Here is an 11,411-nt window from a genome sequence, read left to right as displayed (position 1 = left end):
ATAAAAGCTCACCGTTAATTTTAACTAATGATTCACACAATATGTAATTGATTTTTCCCCCTCCTATTTCTTCTAGTATTGGCAAAGTGAGTGGGTGAGACTGCTACTGACTTTGAAAGCACAAAGCATGACAGTGGAATTGAATTATGGGGAAAAGGCCATTTCTGATGCGCAGGACAAATGAAGCCTCCCTTTGGTTGTCCCCAGAACCTCAGGAGCTGTGTAACCCAGCTGGCCTGCAGATTTCTTCCAACAGCCAGGACCTCTTTTAAGCTGGTGATTCCAGCATGTTCATACAGGGACTCTTGCCCCTCTGCCATAAGCTTTCCTCTTTTCCTCTAATACTTCCTCATGTACAACAGGATCAACACTTGGCATCTGTGATGAGCTAACAAAGGAAACTGCTCACCCCTCACAAGCACCCAAATTGGGGGAGGGAAAAAAAAAAGAGGACTCCAGGCCCATAATGGTTACAATGTGTGACTGTGATTGTCCAGATGCCCCGACATGGGGGTGGGGTGGGAGTGGGGGATGGGAGACTCAGGAAAGGAAAAAGAACGGAGGGAAAGTTGAATGTTTGTTGCTAAGGTTGTTGTTTGTTGCTGAGGTAGTTCTAGATGAACGTTTCTTTTTTTTTTGCCAGTCCTGGGCTTGGGCTCAGGGCCTGAGCACTGTCCCTGGATTTTCTCAAGGCCAGGGCTCTACCACTTGAGCCACAGCACCATTTCTGGCCTTTTGCTATGTATGTGGTACCGAGGAATCGAACCCAGGTCTTCGTGCATGCTAGGCAAGCACTCTACCACTAGGCCAAACTCCCGGCCCTGAAGATGAACATTTCTTAAGCCAAGTAGTAAACACAGACTTGAGGAGCAAGGGGATTGAATCTGGATAAAGATCCATTCATGTAAAACCCCAACTTGTCTTGCATAAAGCCACAGCCCTTCCTCTGTCCCCATCAACCTCTGACTCCACTCCTGTGCTATTTCTCACGAATGTTGGATTGATTCTCTTTTTCCCTGAGCTATCAAAGGATCTCTCTCACTGAACGGAGGTGATAATATGGGCTATCCTTGACAACACAATCTCTCAATGTCTCTAATGGGGAGAGCTTTCTTTCCTGAACAACCATTCAGAACAATTCATCACGATGTGCTTAGGGAATCGCCAAATCCCTCCATCCCCCCACCACATTCACCAGGAATAAAACAATTATCACTCCATAAATCATGAGTTGAGTTTCCACGTGCTCTGGATCCGCTCATGTGCAGTTGCTTCAGCTCCACTTTTCCTCTCCCCAAGTAAAAGAGCTCTGCTGAGCAGTCATAGCCTACCTGATGACATGGGAATGTTGTATTTGTCTGAATGTCGTCTTCGTATGGCTCCCACATTGGGCACACTGGCGGGGGTGATTACTGAGGGTCCCTGGGTAATCGGGGTGACTGGGGCCGTTGGTGTGGTAGGGGTTTGAGGTAAGCTTTGTGGGGATGTCTCCAACATGTTCTTCGACATGGTGACACTAGACACCAGATTTAGCTGCAAAGACCCAAGAGGAGGGCAGGAAAAAGGTAGAGACAAAAAGAAAAAAAAAAGACTTAAAAAGGTTTGACAAATGAGAGTGGATTCACTTCTACAGCTGTGTTGCCACTAATAAGCTGCAAAAGGAAGCAGCCAATCTCAACTAATTACAGGATGAAATTGTATCATAAGAACTCTAATTAGGGGATGCTGTTAGAGGTTATCTAATAATCTACTGCAATGTTACTTAGGACTAACTCCTTCTTGTCCTACCAGACTTCAGCGAGAGTCTATTTTCTTAAAAGCCAATTGCTTATTATTGACTGCCCCTGTTGTTAAACAGGTCTAGCCCCAAGTGGAGCAACAACAACAAGAATAATGAGGAATTCAGGGTATGTGTGTGTGTCTATGTGTTGTTTAAACCAATACGACTTATAGTAAGTTGCTATTCTGTTGCTGCCAGCATTTTTTTCCCATAGTCCCAAATCTCAGCTGAGAGGCTCCAGCCAGCTGGAAAATTTTACACTGACCTTTAGTCTCCTTGCTAATTTGGTGGAATGGTAATGACATTACTACATATTCAAACAAAATTGTCTTAATTGCAAATTAGCCGGAGGAGGCTAAAAATTTTCAAATTAAATCTGATTGGAGATGGAGAGAGGGAAATGGAATTTCCTCACTAACAATCATTTGTGGCATGTGTTAACAAATATAATGAAATGTCAAGTTTGCCAATTCCTCTGGAAGTATCATTTTCAATTTATGATTACAGTGTCACTTAATGCTGATGTACCCTGGAAAGTGGGTGTCAGGGTAGAGAAAAGAAAAAAAAAGGTGAGAATGTATGCAGGCTGTTTAACAGTATGCCCTTCCATACTCCTTTCAGAAAGGCCCTGCTCTTCATTATCAAAAAACTCATTCCACCTCTGTCATATTTACCACACATCTTTTGTCATAAATAGTACCCAATTAGCAAAATCTTTATGCAGGGCAGCACAGGAGATATCTCCCATATATGTGTATATTGAAATGGTTCTTATAAGACATAAACAGTCCTGTTCATTTCATATAGTCATCTGTACATGTAAGCAAGAAAATGTATTTTAATCTTTCTGCTGCTTCATAAAGTAACTGCTGAGTGGCTAAATGAGAGAATATTCAGCTTTTGTGTATAATTTAGTAACACCTGCCTTTTTAAATCCCAAATACACTTCTTAAGATAAACCTTTTTTTAATGGGGAGAAAATGATGTGTACAGCATTGATTGATCTTTCTTTGTGGATTTGTTTTACACATTTAGTCAGTAGAGAGATTTGTTAGGGAAACAAAAATTAACATATGCCAGCTAATTGTTCTTCTTTCTTGGGCAGCAGCCAGAAGAAGCACATTAGCAGTCTAATAATAACGACTGGCACCCTGAAGGCATCCCCAAGTGCATCTGTTCCCAATAAACCACAAACTGTTATTCTGTTCCTACCCTAAGCCAGCAGACTGGGTTGGGAATTCTTTGTTACGTACATAAATAAAAGCTGAGATAATGCTACTAAATGCTGTATTTAATGCATTTACAAAGTCACTGGAGTAAGCTTCCTTAGGATGTGACAGTTGCTTAGGATTTGTTTAGTTGGAGAAATGCAGAAAGATGCACACCAATCTGGGAGAGATGTTTCTGAGGATGTTACAATGTAACACCAGAACCAACATATACATACTTAAGAACACTATATTTAGGCCTCTCATCAGGACTCCGTATCTGTATGTTAGAAATATGAAAAAAATAACTTTCACATACATGAAAACAACAAAGAAATCAAAACTAAAACCTCAGCAGGATTGTTATACCTCCAGCTTTTGAATTCACCTTTATTCACTGTAAGGAAGCATAAAATGAGATATGCAAAAGCAAAAAAAAAGAGTAAAATTTCAAATCAATGAAATATCTAGTTTGATGAATACTCAGTGGAACTCTACATTTTATGAACACATTGAAAGTTATCAAACCAAGGGATGTACATCTTTTCTATATGAACAACTCGTGTTTACGATGTTATGGTAACTTAGTCTGCATCCTGCCATAATAAGCATACCATGTTTGTAGGCGTGCAATCACCAACTGATAAAATAGAATTTATTATTAACTAAAGGGAAGCATGTAAAAGCCAGGATGAGCACTTAGCTACCTCTGCTCATCTGAATATAGTCAAGGTTGGGTGAAACTCATTATTCAGGACTCGCAGCCTTGATAACTTTGATTTTCATCCATCCATAGCATGGCCAAAAGGTACCATTTAATGAAGTACCATTCAGAGAGTAAATGGGGTCATATAATAGACAGTGCGGTTGCACCTTGTGTTCATGTACTGATAGCTGTTAAGGGTGCAGTGATGAACCAACAGAGCTCATTTCTCCTTGGTAATAAATTCATGCTATTAATATTTATCAAATGTGTGGGCCGTCTCAACTGAGCCACTGCACATGAGACCATAAATCTCTACTATCATATCAATTTTGAAGCTTCTTTTGTACAGTGTATAAATTTTAGGGTCTTTTTGAGGGGTATGAGTATTGACCACTCTTCTTTCAAACCAATTTAAGGCCAGTACTGCATTTCCTCACTTCAGATATCACTATTTCCAAAGGGAACTTTAAACTGTGGTTTCATTTTAAATCGCTCATCTAAGATTCTGTATTAATTGCCCACCATCAAACGCAATTAGCAATTCTTTCATGTGTGGTTTATGTAATGTAATACTTCAATTACATTATTCATTCAGGTTCTGTTTTGGATTATAGGCTGAAAATTCTTTATTAGTGTAGATGTAACCATGCTGCTGGAGTTTTAAAAAATTTACTGATTGAATAATTAATTGGAAAAGAATAAGCTGCAGATTCCTGATGGATTTATGAGACAATTATTCTGTCTTGTGATTATCTACATTATACTATAGAAGCAAAAAATAATAATTCTCATGAAAACGAAAGACAGACATGCCAGTTCAAAAAGATGCTCAGAAGTTTATTTTTAAAATTATAAACACAGACTTCCTAGAGTTAAAATGTCATGTGTCAAGCTCAAAAAGATGTCTTTCTTTCTACTAAAAATATGTTTACAATACACTACACTTAAATATAGTACAAAGGAAAAACTCTAATATCTTTACAGAAATACTCTTAGAAGGTTTTAAATAAATAGTGTCTCTATGCAAAAAAGGCAAATTCTGAATGATATTAATCAGCTAGCATTATCAAGATACCAGGAGAAAAACCAGACAATATGATTTGCCTTCTTTACATTCTCACTACAAAACCAAATGTTCTGTGAAAAGAAATGGAGAGAGAAGCTAGGCTGACAATCAGTAATCATTAGGCTATACGAGACCTTATTAAAAAGTATCCCACAAACTTTCATTAAACTAGAGTTACCCAACTTGATTACTCTAAGTTTCTGTGCAAACATTAGCTCGGTGAGATAACACAGTACATTCTTTTTTTCCACAGCCTGTATATCTGACTACATTATGAGGTTGAGCTTAAGTCTCATATATGTTTCAGAGAAACTGCAGTTTTTATTTTTTGTGATCACTCATCTCCCCTTGGTAAAAAGCTCTCTAAATTAGCATTATGTTGTAATATATAGTAAAACCTATCAATATGTGAAAATACATCTTAACTGACATAACAACCAAAGAAATGGGACAAAATTGGCTATAAAAATACTCTGCTACTTTTGACAAAGTAGTTGATAAAAAAAATCTATTTATCTGTATCGTATGATTGATCTCAGTCTTCTGTCAGATACCACATACCTTTCTATTTGTGATTGGTACTGTTACTGCCTTTCAGGTGGCTCAAAGTGGGTTTCCTTTTAATATCTGTAAACCTATCACAGAAAGATATTCTCCCTGGCTTCAGCCTCAAGGCGGTGATTTGTGCACTGATAGGTGTACTTTGTTTAGTGTCACCCATGGTATAGATTGGATAGATTTTGTAAAAGATAGCATTACTTTAAAAGAAACATACAATTTGACAAGCGATTGCATTTTACTTTCATTTTATTGCCATATTTTTCATCACACTCATTGTTTTCTAACTGTCACTAAATTGTTCATTTTCTTAGTCTGTTACATTGGTAGAGCTATTTACTGTTTATAAAGCAATATGCACTTACAGGTTTGGGAGATGGTTTGGGCTCTGAGGGTCGCATGTGCAAGTGGGTCATCATTGCTTGAAGACGTTCACGTTCTTTAGAAAGCTGTTAAGAAAGAGTGAGATCAGAAGCATTTTAGAAATGACTGATACAGCTATTTTATCACAGCGATACATCTTATCATCGAGCTTGTCTCAGAGTAATGATTCCTGCATATAAAAAGTCTGTGTCGGTAGGAACTTTAGCTGGGAGGAAATGTAACTTTAGCTATGGAGTGGGGGTGAAAAACTTTTATAGCTTTCCTTATGTTAAAAGGTCAGAGAAAACAAATAACACTTCATCTTTTTGTCAATAAGAGAATTGAGGTCACAGTTGCCTCGACAGTAACAAGTTACCGAAACCATAAATTAGAAGGCCCATGGTGTCTCTTTAAAGTCCTGTGGACACTGTTAGCAATGGACTAGTGCCAGCAGCGGTGAAGGGGTGAAGGGTTCTCAAAGCGAAGTGCCTGCCAGGATTGTCTACACACTTCATGCATTCCCACTGAGGTCCAGATAGTGCCCCCTGCAATCTGCCATCATCAATCTAATTCAATAGAGTGACAGAGACCAGGCAGTGTGAAACGCTGAACTCTGCCACCGACTCGGCATCTACACTTGTACTAGCTCTCATTACAACTGACGGACCTTACTTTTCCATCAGTCACATGAAGAAAAAAAAAAAAAAGAAAGAAAAAGAAAAAAAGAATCTGAGAGGCATAATTGGTCATATTGAATACTGTCTCATCAGCTGAATATTTATGTTTTAATTTGCCTTTTAGAAATAGTAAACAAGTTTACCAAAATGCTTTTCACACCACGGCAAGGGATGATGACTTTTTGTGTTTTCCTGTGTACTTGATCCCTTTACAACTCAGCACAGTGTTAGTGCTTCTCTGATATATAGCAACAGAAGGAGGAAATTGAGGCAGTGGAAGATAAAAGTGTGAAAAAAATCCCATGTTTAATTAAACAAAGTAAGTATGAGCTTGGGAAATACAATCAATCTCTCAGATGAAATTTTAGAAGAAAGATTTAAAGAATTTGTAAAACATAACAAGTATAAGACTTAGGTGATTTTTGTCTTTTCTGATCAGTTTTATGAATTCTGTTACTTTTAGGACTAATTTTATCTCAATTCTAATGACTTCTTTAAAAAATAACTTTAAAAAGCAGCCTTTCTTCCCTGTGAAACATGTTACTATCCATTACTGTAAAGGCAAGCACCGAGAAAACTTGCAAGTTATAAACTAGTATCAGCAATGATGTTATTTTTTAGGGTGACATAGACATGCCATTACTGAGACTAGTCTTAAATAACTGTTGGGTGTATGGGTGGGAAGAATCAGGGTTAAATTATATACAAACCATCTTCCATACAATTTTATCTTATTGGGTTTTGGTGGAACTTATACTAGAAGCAATGGAAGATTTCATAGTTTAGCTGTAGAATGTAGATGACATGGTTTAAGTGCAATAGCACATCTCATTATATAAACCTTCCCCCAAGTTATCAATCATTGCCATTGTTAAAACAACTAACACTCCATGTATCTCAATCAGACATTGTGTTTTCAAGATAACACAATGTGGCCGGAAAGCAAGAGTATCCAATTTCTGTATACCAGACTCTGACAAAGGTGTTCACTGAGCGAGTACTTGACAAACCTGTATTTCTAACTGCTGCACCACCTGCATTTGCACTCGACACTGGGCAGTGCTCCGATCATCCAATGCATGTTCATTGTTAAGGTGCCTACACAAACACAAGACACAAAGCAAGATATTAAATGACTAATGCCTGTCTTATGGCATGTGGTCCATTTAAACAGAACTCCATTGAGCTCACAGATCTCCTCTACAGTGAAAAAAAATGAAACAGCTTAAAGCCATAGAGAAGAAAAGTTATGCATGCTTGAGTGTTGGTGAAAATTATTCATGTAATATAAAGGGCTGAAAATGTCATTGGTCATTTTTTCTAAGTATATCATATTTCCCCAAATAATAAGAATTACAAAATGTATTTCACACTTTACTACAATGTTTTAAAAAGGATATTATCTCGCAGCCAAAAGTGATTCTGAAGAGAACAAAAGTAATTATTCCATTTTTCTTTTTAAAAACAATTTGTTGTTCCTATGTTTTTCCTTTTTAGGGAGCAATATTGTATTTCATTAGGAAGAGGTGTGAATTATGTAGAGCTAGAAAATTATCTACTAATGAAACATAAATTCCCAAGATAAAGGATAGTTTTGTGTTACTAATAAAATGTATTGAATATGCAAATAAACAGAATCATAAGCTTGATGATTCATCCCTAGAGTGGAGCTATCAATCCTAACTTACATAAAGTAGTGAACGATGGATCATTCTAACATTTCGACTCTAAACCTTATCGTATGTTAGTTTATCATTATGGTTAGACAATATCTGAAGAAGTTGACAATGAATGGTCTAACAACTTGATATAGCAGTATTTCTATTGTACTCAAAAATATCGAAATAACATGTACATTGTAGTTTATAGTATATAACTTATTTGATGGCATTTGGAATTAAAAACACCAATCTTCACTGGGCACCATTGGCTCACACCTGTAAATCTTGCTATTCAGAATGTTGAGAGCTGAAGGTTATGGCACAAAGCCAGCCCAGACAGGAAACCACCAGAAAATCAGAAGTGGTGCCATTGTTAAATGGCAATTCCTTTGTACAGTCATTTAAAGATTCTAAAAAAAAAATATATTCTCATTGGTGGCCAGGAGTTTGGCCTAGTAGTAGAGTGCTTGCCTAGCATGCATGAAGACCCAGGTTCGATTCCTCCATACCACATACATAGAAAAAGCCGGAAGTTGTGCTGTGGCTCAAGTGGTAGAGCTCTAGCCTTGAGAAAGCCCAAGGACAGTGCTCAGGCCCATATATATATGTGCACATTCTCATTGATTCCTAAAAAGTGTAAAGGTATGTTGAACAAAATTCTCACAAAATAAAGAGCACACATGGCTTACTAGTGTATTCATTTAAAATTAGAATCTAAAATGTTTATTGTAGTCGTAAGTAGGTTGAATTCAACAAACATGTTGTGGGTCCATTCAAATTCTTTACCTATGTGCTTTAAAATCAATAACCCAGCAGAATAAACTTATGGACAGACATACTGCTTAATACATATGAAAAAGAATTAAAATGGCATTGCCAAGAAAGTAACAGCTTATAAATTATTCAGCTTGTAAGTAGATTTAGCTAGGTTCACATATAAGCCATTGTTCCTTTGTGCTCCATACTTGGGTAAATTAGACTAGTTTGAATGCATCCTCACTGATTATGACAACAAACCTCCATTTATCTCTTTACAATTGAGTGTTGGTTGATAAGAAACTCTGGTCTGTCATAGCCAGGTAGAAGAGGCCAAGATGGAGGTGTGTGGATAGAATGTAGAACAGGCACTTCCATCCACCTGTCTGTCTCAATTCCTCTCTGGCCACTGCTACATTGGAAGCAATTGTGATGTAGGCTAGATTTCATTTTACTCTCTCTGGAAAGAAGGTGTAGAACATCAGAGTTTGTCTGTGGTATAAGGCTAGTAACTAATTCTTAACTAGCCAAATGGAAGAGTTGTCTTTCAGACCCCTCCCCTAATTTCAATGTGGTCTAGCTTCCCTACACAGGAACTGGTTGTACAATTAAGTGCCACTGTTACTGTATTTGTTTAGAGAGATTTTTCATCATGACATCATCCCACAATGCATTTAAAGACTCATATTTTAAAAAACTGGTTCAGCTTTGCCCAAATTTTAGATCTGAATAGTGAAAAAAAAAAGGTAAGTAGAAGATAAAGCCTCACAAGAAAAGAGGGCATTCACTATAACATGTTTATTTCTACATGAAATCATTTTTTAAAAGGTTTCTTTTTTAAAAAAATTACTTGTTTACTCCTTAGTGGTAATCATTATCTTATATTTAAAGGACTAAAAAAGTGCAAAATGTTTGCATTATATACTTGGGTCTTCGAGACCTATTCAATTTATCTCTGCAGCTTTTATTAGAATAGAGACTGTAGACTACAATAATAGTCAATGAGGTTTTGTCTTGATTGAATTTTTCAGTGGAACACAAAAGAACCTTGCCATTAAAATAGTCCTTTATTCTCCTGTATGAAGGCGAAAGGTTTTTAAAGTGTTGTGATGTTCAGTAATGAGCCTCTATCTAAATTATCATTGGTGACAAACTCACAAAGCACTTTTCGAGGACACATAGTTATGAAATGCCAGAGCTGCCACTTTCTTTCCTGTAATTATAGGCTAGCTTGCAGCCCTTCAATGATCATTTATAGAACAGCCTCCAGTGGATTACTGAGAACTTGAAAAACACATACATACCTCTGCCACATCTCCCTTCTCCTTTCCTCGCTATTGTTTACCAGTGATATGTAAAATAATAGTGCCTATTCATCCCCCTACTTAATTATGCCAATCAAAGTACAGAAATAGTGTCGGATATAAATACAATGCAATAAGACTAAATAAATATGCTAAGTATTAACATTAAATGATGAATTTATGTATTTATGACTGTTTTGTGCCCAAATTATTCTCTTTTATGTTTTTCTAACTATCTCAGGTACTGCATATTGCTGTTCGAAAATTCTCTATGATTTATAAATCAAGAACAAGATAATACTGAAAAAATGAGAGGATTGGTGGATTTTCTCAGTCAGTGCCTAATTGCTATTTCAAAATGCATATGCAAAGGGACATTTCATTAATCATTTAATCATGTCCCTTGCAGGAAGTTGGAACTAATGTTGCAAATATCCTTTTCATATGAATGCTCCATAAGGCTACCTTATATATTTGATATTTTGTCTATGTCACAAATTACGGCTGCTTCAAAAGGACCAAGTGTGGTTGTTATCCATGAAGATGCTCTCCTTACAAAACCTTTATTAAGTTTCTTCTTTTACTTATTGCTAGTTCTATTTCACAGCTTCATACTAACCAACAATAATACTCTTTCTGATAGCAAAGGTCTGTAAATTACCCATGCAATCACTAACACCATTTCACAGGCCTGTTCTACTTCTACTGGTCTGCTAACAAGGCGATTACACACAAATTACTGAATGCCTATGAAATATTTAAATGCATTCTACTCTACTATGCATTAATAAGAGCAAAGCAAGCTCTGGAATTCTGGTTAGCTCCAGTCCCTAATGTCCCCTAATGAGCCTCTTACCGAGACTGCAGTTCAAACAGAGAGGTGAAGACAAATGCAAAGGGGGCCTTCAGAAAGGCAGCACTGAACAAACATCGTGTGAGCTAGTTCTAATTTATGGGTCACTTTATAGGTATATTGATTTTTGTTTTCAAAATGGAATAAATGATGTGGTCGACTGATGTTCTTTCAAAACTGCATTGAATCTGCGTGCTAGGCAGGTAGTGTGAACTGGTGAAAACATAAATAGGCAGTCAAAGTCTTTCTAAAAACAATTAAGCATGCATTTTAGGAAGACAAAAAGTAGGAAAGTATCTTTCCAATTTATTTAATGCACAATTCTCTTTAATGAGGCTTTTATGGTTATGAATGCGTGCAATAACTTCAATTATATATACTGCAGATTAGCAATTCAATTTTAACCTCTAGATTTTTCAAATTCACTTAAAGTTATAGCATTTTTATAAGCTAAAAAGGGATCAGATTTAGATCCAAGT

At 36.8% G+C, this 11,411-nt stretch overlaps 1 protein-coding gene across 1 annotated transcript in view; it reads right to left on the bottom strand.

The window, feature by feature from the left end:
- The window catches only part of Foxp2 (forkhead box P2), a 437,066-nt gene that overhangs the window by 37,300 nt on the left and 388,355 nt on the right, over positions 1-11,411 (bottom strand). The window contains exons 12-14 of the mRNA XM_090333180.1: positions 7,369-7,456; positions 5,684-5,767; positions 1,332-1,533 (exon numbers count right to left, since the gene is read on the bottom strand). Coding sequence (XP_090189306.1) covers positions 1,332-1,533; positions 5,684-5,767; positions 7,369-7,456 — 374 coding nt within the window. The remainder of the gene's footprint in view (positions 1-1,331; positions 1,534-5,683; positions 5,768-7,368; positions 7,457-11,411) is intronic.

The sequence above is a fragment of the Megascapheus bottae genome, chromosome 5 (assembly GCF_031878675.1).
Source record: "Megascapheus bottae isolate mThoBot1 chromosome 5, mThoBot2.hap1, whole genome shotgun sequence".
NCBI lineage: Eukaryota > Metazoa > Chordata > Mammalia > Rodentia > Geomyidae > Megascapheus > Megascapheus bottae.
This window is presented reverse-complemented; position numbering and strand designations above follow the sequence as displayed.